The sequence below is a fragment of the Mauremys mutica genome, chromosome 4 (assembly GCF_020497125.1).
Source record: "Mauremys mutica isolate MM-2020 ecotype Southern chromosome 4, ASM2049712v1, whole genome shotgun sequence".
Taxonomy (NCBI): Eukaryota; Metazoa; Chordata; order Testudines; family Geoemydidae; genus Mauremys; species Mauremys mutica.
In genome coordinates, this window is record NC_059075.1 from 110,995,246 (window position 1) to 111,014,490 (window position 19,245).

General features: G+C 44.8%; 1 protein-coding gene across 6 annotated transcripts in view; it reads right to left on the minus strand.

Moving 5' to 3' along the window:
• The window catches only part of TSPAN4 (tetraspanin 4), a 539,052-nt gene that overhangs the window by 91,985 nt on the left and 427,822 nt on the right, over window positions 1-19,245 (minus strand). For all 6 annotated transcript variants that reach the window (XM_045015196.1, XM_045015197.1, XM_045015198.1 and 3 more), the window contains one exon: window positions 6,323-6,514. In XM_045015196.1, the coding sequence (XP_044871131.1) occupies window positions 6,323-6,514 (192 nt within the window). The remainder of the gene's footprint in view (window positions 1-6,322; window positions 6,515-19,245) is intronic.

The window sequence follows — 19,245 nt, forward strand, 5'->3', positions numbered from 1 at the left end:
GACTGAGGGCTTGGCTACACTTACAAATTTGCAGCGCTGCAGCAGGGTGTGAAAACACACCCTCTCCAGCGCTGCAAATTGCGGCGCTGCAAAGCGCCAGTGTGGTCAAAGTCCCAGCGCTGGGAGCACGGCTCCCAGCGCTGTCCGTTATTCCCCACAGGGAGGTGGAGTACGGACAGCGCTGGGAGAGCTTTCTCCCAGCGCTGGCGCTTTGACTACACTTAGCGCTTCAAAGCGCTGCCGTGGCAGCGCTTTGAAATGTAAGTGTAGCCAAAGCCTAATATAGGCTTCTAAAACATTATAAATACATCCAGAGAGCTCAGTGTTGACTTCAGTAGAGTTAGGCTGATTTACATTCACTGGGGGGCTGGTCCATAGAGTCACTTCCTTCTCCTTCCTGTCTAGCCAATGAGCTCAGTCACTTTTCTTGTATTAAAATGGAACCCAGGCCCCACCCATTTTAGGAGGAGGCACAGAAACTCAGTCTGGGCTTGCCCTGGGACTATGGTACAAGTTAAAACAGGTCTCTCTAATAAAGCCTAAACTGGCCTCAGAGAGGCAGAAGGATTCACTGGGCCTGTTAAGGAGAGGGAAGAGCAGAGCAGGAAGTGAATTCCTTTCATCTCAGGATCTGAATTACCTGAGCCTGAGAATGCTCCTGGCAGTTAGTTATCTCTATTTTGTAACAGAGGAAACTGAGATACAGAGAGGTTAAAAATCACCCCTTGGGAGGGCAGATTGGTGGCATTGCCATGGGAAGGTGCAGGTGGAGCTTCTCTGATGCTGCAAGGCTTTTGTATTTCCCTGTATGAAAGCAGATTCAGCTAAAAGAAATAAGCTACTGCTGACTTTTCTAGCATTAATTTTTGTAATGCCACTGCGAGATTGCCCATGAGCATGCCTGACTCAGCACTCCCTGGGAAGCTTGTTTGGAACAGGACCTAGCCTGGACAGGGAACAGGACATTGGAGAGAAATCAGACAATTTAGCTAAGGAGAAATTAGCATTGCTATAGTGGGGCCTTGGTTTGAGTACTCATAGGAGAATACTCCTTGCCCCTCTCTCCCTTCTCAGCCACCTCCCCCTTACCCTTTCCTTCACTTGCAAATGCAAGCATTGCCAACACTCCTTCAAGACCCTGTTTTCCTCTCATTTATTTTAATTAGCAGGCCTAGTCATTTTGTAGGGTACAGATGGGGGTGTAAATTAAGATGAAAAGCCTGACAGTTCGGGAGTTGTTTTTCTTCATCTCGTCTTAGTCAGTTCTCTGACACTGTCAGCTGATCAGCACTCTCAGACCTTTTATCCAAAATGGTTAGAGGAAGAGTTGTACTAGCTCTGCTTTTCCTGACAGAATGGAGAGCCAGGTGTTAGAACTCTGTATAAAGTGGCTAAAGTTGACTGTGGCTCTTGGTAGAGAGGACGACAGGACGCAGCTTGACTAACACTTTCCTGATCCCAGAGGACAATGCAGATCCCTCCAACCTCATTTCACTTAGGAACAGCTAGGGCTGCCAGGCTTCTAGTTTTCGACTGGAATGCCCAGTTGAAAAGGGACCATAGTGGCTCTGGTCAGCACTGCAATCGGGCCGTTAAATGTCCAGTCAGCGGTGCTGCAGGGCTAAGGCAGGCTCGTCCCTACCTGTCCTGGCACCGCGCTGTGCCCCGGAGAGGGCCAGCAGGTCCACCTCCTAGGTGGGAGTGGCCATGGAGCACCACGCGCTGCCCCCGCCCTGAGCACAGGCTCTGCACTCTCACTGGCCGGAAACTGTGGCCAATGGGAGCTGGGTGGGGCATGTGTGCCTGCAGGCAAGAGCAGCGCGTGAAGCCTCCTGGCCCCCCCGCCTAGGAGCCAAACCTGCTGGCTGCTTTTGGGGTGCAGCGTGGTGCCAGGACAGGCAGGGAGCCTGCTTTAGCGCCCCTGCTATGCCATTGGTCAGGAGCCACCGGAGGTAAGCCCATGCCCCAACCATGAGCCAGTACCCCACCCCTGAGTCCCCCACAAACCCAGAGCCCCCTCCTGCTCCCAAACCCCTCATCCCCCAGCCCAGAGCCCATACCCCTTTCTGCACCCCTACCCCCTGCCTCAACCTTCAACCCCCTCCAGCTCTCCAAATCCCTCAGCTCCACCCCCCATCCTGGAGGCCCCTCCTGCACCCCAAACCCCTCATCCCTGGCCCCACCCTAGAGCCCACACCCACAGCCCATATTCCCTCCCACTCCCCACCCCCTGCCTCAACCTGCAACCTCCTCCTGTACTCCAAATCCCTTGGCCCCACCCCTCAGCCTGAAGCCACCTCCTTCACCCCAGATCCCAGACCCCCTCCCACACCCCAACCCCCTACCTCAACCCACAGCCCCCTCCCACATTCCACGTCCCTCATCCCCACCCCCCCAGCCCAGAGCTCTCTCCTGCACCCCAAACCCTTCATCTCCAGCCCCATCTCTAAGCCTGTACCCCTATATGGAGCCCTCACCCCCTCCCATGCCCCAACTACCTTCCCCAGCCTGGAGCCCCCTCCTGCACCCTGGACTCCTAATTTATGGCCCCATCCTGGAGCCCACATCCCAGCAGGGGAGAGCAGAAGGAAACAGATACTGTCGTTCGAGCAATATGAGGGGATGCAGTGCAGGTGATAGCAGCAGAAACTCTGATTTGGTCTCGGGAATACCGCATGTGTCTGCATGGTTTGCATAGTCCCAAGCTCGTCTCTAGGTGCAGGTATGAGGCTCTTGAAGGAGATTTCAAGAGAATTAGCTTGATGTGGAATATGAGAGGAAGACAGTGAAGGATTTAGAAGAGAGAGACATATGGGCAGAGCAGCAGGAGCGTAAGAGGACTGTAACATTAGGGGAGCTTTACTGCCAGTTATGGTTAGTATTTCATGATCACGTCTTACTCCCATGCTGTACTGAGAAGAGATTGGAGGGAGATAAATGAAACATGCTAACTGGAGATGTGCAGATATTCTACTGAGTGGAATCAGCATCTCTCCATGGATACTTTGGTGAAACCCAGATAGCTGCCAACTTGCCATACCCTTACAGCATTCCTGGAAATACTCCTCTAGCTTTGATGGCTGAAACTCCTTTTCTTTATGGCCTCCCCAAATTCCACCTTACCAGACTCCAACAGGGGCAGAATGCCACAGTCTTGTTTCCGACATGAGCCATGAAGAAGGAATACGCCTTCATCTTCAAACAATGCTATTGTTTCCCCTTTCATTTCAGAATCCAGTTAATAATTTCTTTGTTTTTAAGCCCATCATAAACTTGCTCCAGCCTTCTTCAAAGACTTTGCCGGTCTCTGCCACCCATCTAGCTCCCCATATTTGCCGCCTCTCTCATGGACCACTAGAGCTGGCTGATTCTCAGAAAAACGAATTAGTCAAATACGTTATTCAATGAAAAGCAGCAAATTTAATCAAGCAGTGTGTTCAATTAATAGTATTAAACCAGCTCTATCAGCCCACCCTAAACATACCTTTTCATCCTCACTGCAACTATTTTTTATTTTAGGCTGGTATTTCTGAAATGGCTTAAAGGAGTTAGGTACTCTGATCCCATTGAAATCTAACAGGTATTGGATGCCTAAAACCCTTAGGCTCCTTTGGAAATCCCAGCTTGACTTTTTAAAAAATAGTTAGCGTGAGAGATGCTATTAACAAAACAAAATTCTACCATATTGTGCACGGTCTAAGAAATGTGTCACGGACATCACAGCCATGACAAACCTCTATCTGCAGTAATGTCACACCATTCAGAAAGGGCCAAGCAGACAGTCATCACAGGAATTAGGTTTAAATAAGAATAGACTTGAGGCTAGAAACAAGGTGAGATGTAAAGACTTGCCCTGGTAGACATCAAAGGGAGTTTACTCGCCCCTTTGATGATTGCTAAACACACTGTGAGTCGTGTGCTGACAAGATTTCCAACTCTTAACTGCTTTCCCATTGCCAAAATTAGCAGGCTTGTCCTGACACTCCATTGATTTCACAGGAACATTCCCACAGAAGGGAAAGTACAGAACTAACAGCGGAAAAGTTGAACAAAAACTCACTTTGTATGTTTTGGGGCAAGAGGTTGGGATTTTTAAAGGGCACCCAGATTGATTCCAACACCAGCCCTTTTTTGATAGAAGATCATCTTGGGAGTAACTGTGAAAATTGTGTTGCGTAAGGAAAGGGTGGCCTGGGATAGTACTTGAGCATATATGGAGTGAACAAAGCTATATTAAATTAGTTACTTCAGTCAGTTACTGTGTTCATGAATTTATTTTGATTTATAATTTATCTAGGAAAAAACACACCTGTCCCAAGCTATAGATACTCCTGTGATTAATTAAAATTACAATTTAATCAAACCAAACCAGCAGCGTGAACCAGAATATTATAATAATAAATAATAAAGTAGAAACAGACCCATACAATACCCCATCTCGCCCACAAACAGCAGGCCTTGTTATCCCTTTCCCTCCCTAAAAGGCTAGCAGTGGGATTGTCAAAAGCACCCATGAGAATTCTGAATCTCACTAACATTCAGCAGGAGCTGGTAACTAACTTAGGCTCCCCTGAAAATCCTAGACTTGGTAAAGGGATGATCCGTATATCAGATCCTGAAGGCCAACAGGTTCAAGCTATTTTCCACACTAAAAGATGGGGGAAGTAAGGTCCAAATCTGAGAGTCCATCCAGCGGATTTCCACCTAGACTCTACACTGATGCTTCCACTAACTGGAAGCTGATCAAGATTTTTCCCCAACTCCAACAGGATAGGTAGACACCCACTATCAACCCATAGGTGGTAATGATCAGTCCCTGACACTGGCACAATTTCTAGCTGCCTTGCCCCAATATGACCCCCAAAAGAGCAATGGGCTGTGTCCCACAGCGAGCTGAGTACTCTGGCCGTGATCCAGCAAACATCTTAAGCACGTGAGTAATCCCATGGGACTTGGCACCTTGCCAGTTAGAGTTGCATGAGCATGGAGTCAATAAGCACGTGGGTTAGCCACATGGCTGACATGACAGCCACATAACTTATTCAGAAAGTTGGTCACCCATGAGGCTATTAAAGTCGTCAAGCAGTCTCAGCCTCAGACCCTCCATCCCACCCTGGTAAAAAGGCCCTAAAGGCTTCTTGGTTTCAAGGGACATGGCTCATTTTAGTGCCAAAGTCACCTACATTCCACAGAAATGTGGTGCCCCTCACTTCCACTGTTAAAAAATACGTCAGAATCAAAGAATCATGAAACAGAGGCTATAGAAAGCCTTCTATACACTAAAGAAAGGGATCTTGCAGAACTAAAAATATTCTTACAAAATAATTTGTGTCCCCCTCATTTCTGGTCACTTTCACACACCTGATCCCACATTTGGGCCCTGGCAGGCTGAGGTGTGTGGTGGGGAACAACTTCAGCTCACACACAGACTTTGCAATGCAGCAGGGGAATCAGGTTACCAGGCCTAGTCCCAGCTTCACTCCACTTTGGGACACTGGATTCAATCCAGTTGTGGGGTGTGAAACCACTTATATTTAAGGCTGGATAAACAGTGTGGCCATAATGCCATGACCTCACTCATCCTCCTTTAGCCTCATGCTACACAAAATATTCACCCAATATTAACTGTAACTGGCACCAACTGTGGTAAACCAAAGCAGTGGCATCAAATCAGGTTTCAGTAAAACACAAGCAAGATCTGTGGCCTCAGTTAAATCTGGACTATCCACACCTTATTAACCCTTAACCTCTCATTTAACAACCTAACTCTTAGGTTGGGATCTTTGCTTGCCAACATCCCAACCTTTTAAGAGTTAACTACTGGCAAAACCAATGGTGGTATCAAGATTACACATCTCAATTCCAGTTTAGGCCAAACTCATAATTTCTCTCTGTGCTGCCTCCCCTCGTCAGTGATCCCCGCCTCAGGCCCTCATATCACCAGCCCCACTACAATAGCTATTGAAGGGATGTAGCTGCTAAAGCTGGATGAATAAGGACAAGGAATTCAAGGGCATGTTGCAAAAGCCATCTAGGCAAATCCCTCAACCCCCAAGAAGCACACAAATGCACCACCACCATCGCTAACCCCTCCCTTCTTGTGAGCGTCTCATCTTTGGAAGAAGTGTTAATAGAAGCAGGCGTGGTCAGGAATGACCTGGGAGATCAGAGAATGACTGAACCATGACTCATGCCTCGTCCCGGCCCAGAACTGACCAGTCTGCTTCTTAAATACTGTACAACACTCTAACGTGCATTGCAGTGACACCAGCATCAGGAAACAATGGACACCATTGCTGACCGCGCGTGTCTTCATACTCACACTCAGCAGGAGGCCCTTGTTTTCTTTGATGGCACCTATACAGCCGACGAAGCCGATGATCATGACAAAAGTCCCTGTGACAATCAGCAGGTTGGCAGCCGACAGGGATGGGAAAGAAGAGGAGAGGGTAGCAAAGTTCCCTTGGGTAACAGCCAGCCAGATGCCAACTCCAAGGATCCCGCAGCCTCCCAGCTGGGAAAACAAAGAGAAACAAAGAAACTCTGTCAGAGTATCCATTATTAGGATTATTTTTATCATCTATATCACAGTAGTATCTAGAGGTCCCATTGTACTAGGCCCTGTGCGCGTGCACACGCATGCACACACACACAGACAGTAAGAGACCATTGCTACCCTAAACTGCTTTCAGACTAAATACACAAGACAGACAAAGGGTGGAGGAAAGAATCATTATTATCCCCATTTTACTGATGGGGAAACTCAGGCACCGAGACATGATGTGACCTGACCAAGACCATGCTGCATCTGTGGCAGAGTTGGAACCAAGATCTCCTGAGTCCCAGTCCAGTGTCTTAACCACAAGGGCAACCTCCTCCTCTCTCCTTCTCTGAGGGAAAAGCAGGCATTCTGGGAGGCAAGGGTGAAACTCCCATAATTTCTGGTCTGGTTGTGGGCCAAAATAGAGTGATCAGACAGCAAATGTGAAAAATCAGGACAGGGGTAGGGGGTAATACGAGCCTATATAAGAAAAAGACCCCAAAATTGGGACTGTCCCTATAAAATTGAGACATCTGGTCACCCTAGGCCGAAATATCCCCAGGCACTATTTAGGCAGCTCAGAGAACTGCACATAAAGCAGTGTGTGCTACACCCCCGCTGCCTCTTCCCCATGACACACAATCTCCCACTCCTGGCAAGCCCCCTACATCAAGGCTTGCAAGAGGGACTGCATAGTGCTCCTTACAGCTGTCCTAGGCAGTGCCTGTGCTAGGGAAATTCTCCATGGCCAATTAAGGGGGGAGGGGCTGTAGTGGGAGAGAGGATCCCTTCCCTAGTATTGCAAATAGTGACACTGATCACCAGTATTGTGGCCTGGTTACTTTGATAATTCAATTCTCAGCAGAGAACTTGAAGACTCCTTGGGCTGGTCTAGACCAGGACCAAGTGAGAAGCAATAGTACACGATTCCCCAGATATGTAAAAAGTGAAAAGGCTGCACTAAGGTGTGGGCAGGCGCCATCACAAAAACAACATCTCTGGTGGCTATATTCAGGGCCGCTCTACCATTTTTGCTGCCCCAAGCAAAAAAAGAAAAAAAAAGCCTCTTGGACTGCCGCCTGAACTGCCGAAGCAAAAAAAAAATAAAATTAAAAAAAAAAGCCGCTCAGACTGTGCTGCCCCAAGAATGGACGGAACGCGGCCCCTTAGCATGTGCCGCCCCAGGCATGTGCTTCCTCCGCTAGTGCCTGGAGCCAGCCCTGGCTATATTCACTGGGACTTTTTAAAAAATGTGTTCATTTATCAGCCTGCTGTTTATAATTGTGAGAAAGCCCACAGAATTGGAACAATTCAAGTAAAGTTGTGAAATTAAATAGACTTAAACAAAAGGGGATTTCATTTGATAACAGTCCCACAGCAGAGCATCACTTAGGTTTCTTTCAGTCTCTCTCTTTAAAATAACAGATTTTTTTATTGAGTTTTATAATTGCACTTTATTATCTAAAATCAATTAAAGGCTGGGAAAGAAACCACACAGCTCAAGGCAAGGCTGAGGGAAGGTGCACAGACTGCACCATCTTTTTAGTATGTTTTAGCTGGTTCCCCCAGTTGCTCCCAACATCTTTGGCAGGGTGGTAAAGGGCTGTGGCAATACCTCACACCCGCCCCACAAGATCAACAGAGTGTCATACAGAGGAAATAGTCCTTGTGTTTCCCTCAAACACAGGGACTACAATTGTCCTTTGCCCTTGTGTGGGATGCCTGAATGTCAAACAGTTTCTTATGCTCCAAAAGATTTAGAAAACCTGACCTACGAGCAAAGGTTAAAAAAAAAAAAACAGGCCTGTTTCATCCAGAGAAAAGAAGACTGGGGGAGGGGGTGGACCTGATAACAGTCTTCCAATATTTTAAGGGCTGTTATAGAGAGGACTGTGATCAATTGTAACCCATGTCCGCTGAAGGTGGGACAAGAAGCAATGGGCTTAATCTGAAGCAAGGGAGATTTAGCGTAGCTATTAGGAAACACTTTCTAACAAGGGTAGTTAAGCTCTGGAATAGGCTTCCAACGAAGATTGGGGAGTCCCCATCATCGGAAGCTTTTAAAAACAAGTTGGACAAACACTTGTCAGGGATGGTCTAGGTTAACTTGGTCCTGCCACAGCGCACGGGGCTGGACTTAATGACTTCTCAAGGTCCCTTCCAGTGCTACATTTGTATGATTCTATCTCCTGCCACACACCCTGCACAAGAGCCAGGGACAATTCAGCCCATATGATTCCCCCAATTATATACAATATAGGTACACAATAACCAATCCATGCGTCGTGCAGTCATTGCCAAGATTTCCAAAGAGGTGTCGTTTGACTAAACAATTTGTGTTCATGCTTCAGGTACCACCCCTCTCCTTAGTCTCTGTTTAGTGTGCTTCAAGGAGGATGCAAATAACAGCAATGAAAATAAGCAAAGGAAACAATAGCTTAAGAAAAATCTCTTAAGCACAAAGGTCTATTAGACTGGAACAGCATCTACAGAGAATCCCAAAGCTGGACTCAGTTAAAATCAGACTGGTCAAAACAACTGAAATACACTCTCAGGACATTCCTGCCCTAGCAGGGAAGATAGGTGCAAATACCCCTTAGTTTTTTCTCTCTCTCCAATTTCTATGATTCTATGCCTCAGAATCAGCCTCTGAGCACGGGGCATAACAAGGCTACACAACTGTCTCAATAAGGCAGTAACGAGTGCAGATCCCCAGAAGCACTGGAGGCATCCATTTGCAATCCATTTAGCTATTATCTTTAATACAGTGCTTATGAAATTCCTAGGCACCAATAACAGGCAGCATATGTCATCCCCGTATCATGGCACTTATCATCGTTATTTTGTTGCCTTGACTGATAGTGAACGTATATGACTGTACTTTGTAATCTGCATGAAGTGCGTCTCACTAGCAAGCATTATTATTCATGCAGCAACCGAAAGCTTTGATTACAGCAACCGTTCCAGCATCACCTGTTAAATTCTTTGCCATATGAAGGGCATAAAGGATATAAAGTCCTTCAAACACCATTGCCCCTAGGATCCTAGATTTCCCCCAAAACACCTCTAGTATCAGACTTTTAGTTATGAGTACATTGATCCTGCTCTCCCCACACCAGTGCATGTTCAAACAGAAGCACTTGAACATGCAAATGCTGGGGTTTGTGGGTGTACGCATTTAGCCCAGAGCTGAAAACTTAAGGCCAGTTTGTCAGCCGGTGTAGATCACCATAGCTCCATTAACTTCAATGGAGCTACACCAGTTTATACCAGCTGACAATCAGGCCCAAGTCTTCAGACTTCTAAAAGGAAAAGTTGATTGACCAAAGCTGACAGTCTGGAGACAATCGCACCAGCATTCCAGTGTCTTGGGAATGACTCTTTCAGCAAGAGGCCCAATTAACTCACTCTGACTCACACCAGGGGATTGCACAAAGCCCTTCTCATGGGAAATGACAACCGTGCCCAATCCTTCTTACTGCAGTTCCGTTCATTCCTCCCACATTCCAAACTGTTCTCTCCTTCCAGTGCCCCACATCAAAACCACTACATGGCAAGCTCTGTCCTGAGAGGCAGGGACTCCCTTTAGAGCTAAGCAATGCAGCTTTTAAAAACCCTGATACCACAAAGCACTTAAGCACACTCCCCATTCATCAAAACACTTAGGTGTATGCTTAATTGTAAGCGTGTGTTTATGTCCCCTTGACTTCAGCAGCACTTAAGCATTTGCTTACGCACTTTCCTTAGTAGCAGCCTAATGGTCTGATCCAAAGCCCACTGATGTCAATGGGAGTCTTCCAGTGGGCTTTGAGTCTGGCCCCAACTGACCAAATGGACTGTTGCTGAGCAACGAGATACACTGGCCCTCACCATTCTCTGAGTACAAGCTGCTACCTCTGCCATCCTGAGAGTCTGTGGATTTGAGAGACCTTGTTTATTTACATTATAGATTTTGAAGCAAAGAGAGACTAACGTAAAAGTTTTGTTGCAGTTGATTCCCTGCTGCCTGCCTGTCTGTTTTGATTTCTACTTGACATCTGAGGAGCTGCAATTTATGGATAATTTTACTCGGTTATTTATGCTGTTTTTTTCCTCCTTGTTTGTGCCAAACACTTGGAGGAAGAGTGATGAGATGATAGCTCTTGACAGCTTTCAGGGCTTGCGGTGATGTGAAATAAAACAAAAACAAAACCACTAACGGGGCTGCTTTTGATAGCTTTCCTGTGTTCAGGAAGGCTCCAAAATTGTTGTGGTTAAAGGAGATACTAATCACTGAAACAAAAGAGCGTCAGAAAGACTGTGGCAGTGGTGTGATATATTGGCAAATAAATACAAGCCCTTATTGAGTTCATGTGGCAGGTGAGAGACAGGACCTGCTTATCACAGATGATGCCATATGCCAGATTTCTGATTATGGCTTCACTCATTCTCCTTTGAATTAAAAAATTTATAACATTTTGCCCAATTATTTTTGATGTACCATTCCTTTGCCAATGGCACCCCAAAAATTAATCTCAAGACAAGATCTGAAACTGATCACAGCTCATCTTAGCAAGGTTTTGTTTCCATAATTATATACGTTATCCTTCTGTAGCACATTTCCTTCAAAAACCTGACAGTACTCAGAGGAGAAAGATAATTTTGTGGTTAAAGCACTGCACTGGGACCCAGGAGATTTGGGTTCAATTCTTGGCTCTGCCACACACTTCCTGTTGTGAATCTTAGACAAGTCGCTTGATGTCTCTTTGCCGTAGTTTGCCAACTGTAAATTGGGGATGACAATCCTTCTGTTATCCATGTTGTCTATTTTTGTAGAAGATTGACAGCTGCTCAGAGCAGACTGTTTCTAACTATGGATATGCACAGTGACGAGGACAACTAGGCCTTGATCTTGGCTGGACTTTCTTGGCACTACTATAATACACATAATAAAGCATTTCACAAAGATTAGCTAACCCCCTCAACACCCCAAATGGGATAGAGATTATTACTACACCTCTACCTCGATATAACGCTGTCCTTGGAGCCAAAAAATCTTACCGCGTTATAGGTGAAACCGTGTTATATTGAACTTGCTTTGATCCACTGGAGTGTGCAGCCCCACCCCCCTGGAGCACTGCTTTACCGTGTTGCATCCAAATTCATGTTATATCAGGCGGTGTTATATCGAGGTAGCGGTGTACCTACTTATTATCCCCAAGCGTAACCTTTGACAGAGAGAGGTTAAGGGATATAACTGTGGTCCAAGGGTCACTAGCAGACCTAGGAAGGAAATGTAGGGGCTTGAATCTACTCTCACTGAGCCCAAGAGAGAATCCAGAGAAACTCCACTGAACACAATTTCACCAGTGTAAATCTGGCTGTGTATGTGATCAGTCTACAGTCCTAGGAGTCCTGACACTCACGTCCTGTGCTCAAATGACTAGACAACATCTTTTTCCAATAGTCCCAGCCATGAGATCTCAGCCATGCTTGGACCAGGAATGCATAATTACTAACTTCACGCAGGTGGCAGACACCACTCTTCAGTGTGCCTTGCTCGCCAGATCTCAGCTGAGAGACAGGGTACCAAATTACGCCTCACTGTATTTAACAATGCCTTGCATGAGAGAACACACTGTGGTCTCTTCACTGTGTGTTGCTAAACTAATAATGGAATTTAACTCCTTGTGTGCCTATAGCCCACAGCACACAATAGGTCCTTGGAAGCAGCATACACATTAGGACTAGATGAACAGTAAGAATCTAGCCTACTTCAGGAGCTATAGGGCTTACAGTGCCTGTAGAGAGACATCTATGTTTTAATACAAAATAGGCCCATTGTTCAAAACAATGGCTAATGCTGCTGGGAGACTCCCCAGAGATGTAATGTGCACATATCAAACTGTGGGCCCAGTTCACCAATCCAACCCTTGTACACTAGGTACCAATTATGCTGAAGTCAGTGGAGTTCTAGGGAAGTGAATTGAGCCTGCAAAAAAGGAGAATTAGGCCCCGCATGTTTGTGCAGCGAGTCTTGCATGCTGTGCAAACTGCAAGAACAAAGAGAAAATGATTTAAGTGTGCTCCTTTTGTGCATAAGCAAAAAGAGAGGAAAGAGCTCAATAGCTGTGTCTGTACCAGGCTCCTCCAAGCTGGCTCCAACTGCACTCATTCCTTGGCCTCTTTGAAGGGGACCAGAGGTATATGATATTCATCAGTTGTAGAAGGAGCAAATACTGAAAAAAATCAGTAAGAGCCCCTTTTCTTCACACCCTCCTCCCCCGCTTTCCTTTTCCTCTTAAAATAGCAGTGAGCAGTTTCTTGCCTGGAGCTTTAGAATATGCCCAGCCAAAACCCCTCTCTTGCACAATCAGAAAGAAACTAGAAGCATCTACGTTAAGTTTACATGACATTAAAAGGACCACCTCGTCCCAACTGAGAGACTCCCCACTCTCAGCTTAGACACTCAGAACATCCACAGCAGGACATCCAGAAGGCAAATAGACTCAGCTTCTGTCAGGAGCAAATTCCAGAGTGAAGAGCGCTCCACTGAACATGCCCAGCACTCAGCCCTCAATTACATAAGCCTAGGGACTCTCACATCAAGCTCTCCAGCAGGTTCAACTACCTGGCTAAAATGCTGGGAGAAAAGTGCTCCCTGAAATAATTTGCACCAAAACTAATCAAAATGAATATTCTGAACTGCACCTAGAAACAAACTGGCAGCTAGTGCACCCTCTAGTGAGCTGGAGTCCTGTGTTCCCTGCAAGATGTACTGCTAAGTAAGGGCTGGATTGAAATCTTGTAAATCCAGCCTGAGGAAGGAACCACACTTCCTCAGGAGCAGAGCCCAGCATATTGTGAGTCAGAGTCGCAGTCCCTTTCCTGCTTCCCCCATGCTCCTGGCGGAGGGAAGTCATTTCTGTCAGCCCTTTTGCAGGCACAGGTTGCTCCCCCTCTGCGCCAGCTCTGATGCATGGACTGTTGCATTGCATGGGAGTGGAACCAAATATCTACCCACACCCTGGCCATAGCCACCCACTGCCTGCCAACCTGCACAAGAGAGAAAGCAACATCTTAGTGGCAATTGCTCTCCCTTCTGCACAGGTTTCAGTGATATGGGTAGACCATGCAACTGAATAAGGGGGATCTTTATGTCCCTTCCTCCCCTGCATAGCCATGCAGCAGGGCTCATAACTGAGTCCTAAGTAGCTAGGTGCATTCAGTACCACCAAATGGTCTTCAAGTTTAGTTCCAAGTACCGTGCATGGTTTAGTCTGGTGGTGACAAAGGCATGGACAGTTATAGCAAGGTTCAAAACTGAAGGTAACATCCCACTAAGCAAGCAAAGATAAAATCTCTCTCTCTCTCTGACACACACACACACACTCTCTCTCTCTTTGGGTGGGAAAACGGCCTGTAGAATTAGATCTTTAGAATAATTCTAATGGGTTAGAAAATAAATTATTCAGGCTTCAGCACATACGTTTAAAATTGATCTTACAGCACTGTCAACAAAAGTAATTCCAAGCAGCCCCAGATACATGCATGCAACTGGAGGAATTAATTCTGCATCTACAGCTACTCGCTTACGATATAGTGGGAGAAATTGCCTCATTGTTCATCATAATAGCCCTGGTGTCCTTAAGTGATTTTTTATTGGTTTTATTGCATAGAAAATGCATCTAATCAAGGATTTTCATGTTGTATCTGATTAGGATCAACACACCCTATCTCATCGTTTAGACAGATGTTCTTTTGCATTTAAAAAAAAATCAACTGATATTGGTCGTACATTACGCTCAGATTATTTGGTTTTGCAGTAAAACTAATTCACATATTCAGATATTATTATTATTTGTGTTTATAAACTAACAGGCGAATCGTGTTAGCCTCTTAGAATCACACTGGCTATAAAGTCATTTCCTGAATGCATACGCTATCACCGCTTTAACTACAAAGCAGAATAAAAGTATACAATGGAACAGTAATGTCACAGTATTAACATTGTTAGTAATAGTTATTGGCCTAAATAACGTAAGGCATACCTAAGCTATTGTTCCCTTTATTCCTCCAACAGCTCTGGTTTGTCACAGACATATTCAAAAGAAATGAGAACCCTTCGTTATAAAACAGCTTCTTCCTCTGTGCTGATCACAACTTGTTAGAGAAGTACATGTGGGGGACCTGCCAGTGGTTAATCCAGATGAGGTGACACTTTAGAGGTTATCTATTATGGAGAAGTAAGGGTTTGGGAGGGGGCCACACAACTGACTAGCTCTTCCTTTGGGAAATCAGCAATTAAGCACAAGTGGAATATGTCGGGTGGACTCAGTCAGATAGCCTTGTGGACATTTGTCCATCCCACAAAAATCTCACTGGAGTGTGGCACTTGTTTGTTCAGTGTGGACCTAGGACTGAAATAGCAGAGCATGTCAATATGGCATGAATGGGATGCTTTCGAAGAACTGCTGGGGAAGGTGACAACACATACAGGCCTCCATACCTACATTCAGCTAACACTATGTCTCTTACTTTCCAAGCTCTGAAATTCACCAAATGTTATGGAAAAGAGGGGAAGGACAGTCATCTGGTTAAGGGTATGAATTGAGACCTAGGAGATCTGGGTTCAATTCCCTGCTCTTCCACAGAATGACTGTGGGAAAATTACTTAATCTCTCAGTGCCTTGACTCACCATCTATAAAATAAGCATAATAATCCTTTCTCCCACCTCTTGTTTAATTAGATTGTATGGGCAGGAGAGGGACTGGTTTTTACTGTGTGTATTTACAGTACCTAAAACAATGGGACCCTGATCGTCTCTGGGGCTTTTAGCAATAATAGTAAGTAAGTAAATAAATAAATAAACAAACAACGAAATACATAAAATTAGAAAAAGATTCTGAAAATGTTTTGGTTAGTGGGGACATGATCCTTTCCTTCATCCCCTGAGCTTGAGCTCTTATCTCTTTTGCAGAGTTCAACAGATCTAGCAACTGTTTCCTGGCTACATCAAAATTTATTTAAAACATCCATACTAGAGCAAAATTCTCCATGTAACACACTGAGAACTGGATTATTCTATTCAGATACTGCCCTGAATAGGGAGTTGCGTGAACTTCATTGCCTGTGGGAGCTGAGGGAGGGATTGTCTCTCAAACCAGCACAATACCTGTCTGAATATCAGGGAGTGAAGACAATTCCATCCTATGTTATTGAGGTTCTTAGACCATGCCCATCACTAGGTCATCTGAATGCCTTCCAGTGATACTATCCTTTAGTGCAGGCTCTACCCATTCTTGTGCTCTACAGACCATTGGGAGGAGGGAGCAAGGCTTCTGAAGTCTCTTTCATGCTCTTGAGGGTGAATGGAGCTAGCAGTCCCTTGCACTTCCCAGGTTTAGATACTCCAGTTCCCCTGGCCCTTGTGTAAGGTTCCTTTTCCTCTCATTCTGGGCATCGCCACGAGGGCAAGGGACAATCTGGGTCTAAAGTGTTGGCTGCAATGAGATTGACTTGGTTTGGAAAGATCACTACAACAGAACAGTTAAAGGTATCAATTGCCCTGCTCACACAGAGCAGAAGAGCCATTTTGAGGTGAAGGCCTAAATAGATACCCTAGGGGAAAATAAAAGCCTGAGTATTTCAGACAAATGATAATACAAGCCCCACCCTCCTTCCCTCCTCACCACCAGTTTGAATGTGAACTTTCTAGTGCAATTTTAATTTCTTGCTTCATTCGTCTAGCACCAGCCTATTCTCAGGGGTGGGGGGCTGCAGACATGCAATTAGTTAAACCGCTCCTAATCCTGCTACTCGCCTAGCTTTAATTCAGCTCTGATTGTTGCACCTGGGAGAATGCTACTCTTCTTAAATCAAACAACAGAAATCCCCAATGTAATTAGCTACAAATCAAAATCTCTCTCTTTCTTGCTCAGATCCATTAGGCATATAAACCATATTTCCTTACAGATGGGCACAGGAATCCAATGGAGGTTTGTCTTACTCCAAAATTACCAGTGGTGAGGGAGTCCTCTACTGGCCTGACACGCAGACAATTTGTTACAATTTCTGCACTTTTGATCTGTGACAGTTGCAAGCATATGCTAGATGAGGTGCCTACAAGAAATGGATTCCAGTTTCATCATTGATTCTGAGAGTCACTCTCTGAACTAGAAACAATACTTGCACCAAATGCGTTCTGCACTCGAGTCATGATACACTGAACAGATCAAAGGAATTTTAACTGTGAGCCTTTTAAACACACAATTCTTCCTCCTTTCTACTGCTGTCACCCCTGCTTCAACCCCTTGGGTGAGCGTTTCAAAACAGCTTAAGGGAGCTGGATGCATGGGGCAGATCCTCAGTGTATATGAGGATAGCTCATTCATTCATAGCTCCATTGCCCCACAATTCCTATGAAAATCAATGGGAAGTGGCTATCCAAATCCTCTAGGCAGTTATGAAGATATCTGCTCTTATTTTAAAGTACTGGGCAGCCTTTCTAGAGCGATGTTAATGCTCATGTGAACAGGAATGCTTCAGGAGGGCTGGTGGAGCACAGTGAATGAAAGTCCTACCCTTTCCACAATAAAATCAGCCACGTTTGCAAATGAAAATGAGTCTGGTAGTCTCAATATAATTCCTGGTGAACATCTATCTAGGGCAGTGGTTTTCAACCAGCGGTCCACAGACTATGTCTTAGATTTTCAAAGGGGTCTGCACCTCCATTCAAAAAATTTTAGGGGTCTGCAAATGAAAAAATGTTGAAAACCATTGGTCTACGGGCACAACACAGCATAAGTGTCTCTAGTGTATTTCAGCCCAGGATTGCAACAATAGGATGTACCACTTGAGCTGTAGGGGAAAATTTTGCAATGTGCAAGGCTGCTCTAAATAGGACTGTAGCCTGGGCAATCCATTCCTCACTAAATTCACTTTAGCTTGTACTTCCATTGCTTCCAAAACACACACTGCCTCAGCTCAGAACAAAAGTGCCAACTCTACCCGGCATGGAGCTGATAATTCCATGTCAATAACGCGTCACAATGCAGATATGCCTCTACTACCAGGTTCAGGGCTTCATTTTAAAAACAAAATATATTTCTTGCTGGATTTTTTTTATGTTGGTATTTTATTTTGCTTGGTTGTCATTTTATGTTGCTGTTGTCTTGTTACACTGAGATTCCTGCAACCCCTAGGTAAGGACTTTCAGATGGATAGGACTGAGTTAGGCACAGAGCATTACAGCTGCCACTCCTTGCAGTTCTGCAGATGATAAACAGAGCACAGGGATTAAAAATTAAAAGCTCTATGAAACTAAATCTTTGGCCTGCCATCCCACTTCCTTTTCATCTGGTTGAAAAATGAATTCATAACAGCAAAAAGCTACAATTTGCAATGCTGATAAAACTCTGAGCTTGAAACATGGGCCATTATTTACATACGCACCAGACAAACTCCTTCAAAAGTTACTAGTTTAGATCCTCAGCTGGGATAAATCAGTGTGGCTCCAATGAAATCACTGCACTAATTTACATCAGCTGAGGATCTGGCCCATGGTGTTGTCTTAAACATCAATACCTTGAATGGCAGGGTAATGTGCTGCTTTCCCTGTTTCTGAAATGAACCTCCTGCCCAGCAGTGCAATCTGGTGCTTTCCATTGTGCTGAGCATTAATTGAAAGGGAAGTTCAGTGGGTCATTATCCATGGTCCTGAAATCTATTATCCCGCATAGTAGTGCAATGTGTCTTATTCCAGGTTTGTGGAGTGGAAGGGCTTGTTTGTTTGTTGTTTATCTGGAGTTTACTGCAGAGTACACCGACTACTTATACCTGTGATCCTGAACTGTATCAAGTCTGTCACAACAACATCCTGCTCTCTGCATCCTTGATCCTCAGTGCCCTTTCTGGCAGCATAATCTGTTGTCATCTGTTCCAAGCAATGCATCTCTGCAATTTATATTATTTTATTTCCTTTTAATCAAATGTAGCCCATAAGTTAAGCTTTCTTTCGGGAGCTTTGGTATTTGCCAGGCTAATACACCATGCTAAGCATTTTCTTGTCAGTCCTAAAAATTCTACAAATAATTCAGCAGGCCACTAAAAGGACCTTTGTTTTGATAGTATCAATAACAGCCACATTTAAAATTACACTTTTCTAGTTTCCATTGGTGAAGTAATGTCCTCTCCAGAAATTCATTACTCTTCTTCTGCCTAATTAACCTTCCAAGTTGCACTCCTGTATAATCAAAGAAATATATTTGAGTACAAATAGTGACATCAAAATAAAGGAAAGGAAATTAGAATGCTGTGTTTATGTTCCTATTGGGAAAGTGTACCAGAGGTTATTAGGTTGATCTCTGATGTATTAGTAGCATTCCTCTAAGGTAGGTTCATTCCTCTAAGATATATTCCCCATGTCAATTGCATTTGCAAGCAGAACAAAACTACAATACCTGTAACTTAATCATATCCAATCCAAAAATGTATGTGGTGTTCCTTGTACAAAAACTTATTGAAGCTGTCTTGGTTGGGGCTCAGAGACCCCAATTCAGCAGAGCAATTAATCACATGCTTAAGTCCATCCTTGTTCAGCAAAGCATTTCATCATGTTAAGTACCATTGACTTTAATTAGTAATTTCTGTAGTATGCTTAATTGCACCATACTGCAAAGCATATCAATGACTGAGGATGCAAAAATGCAGAAAGATAACAGAT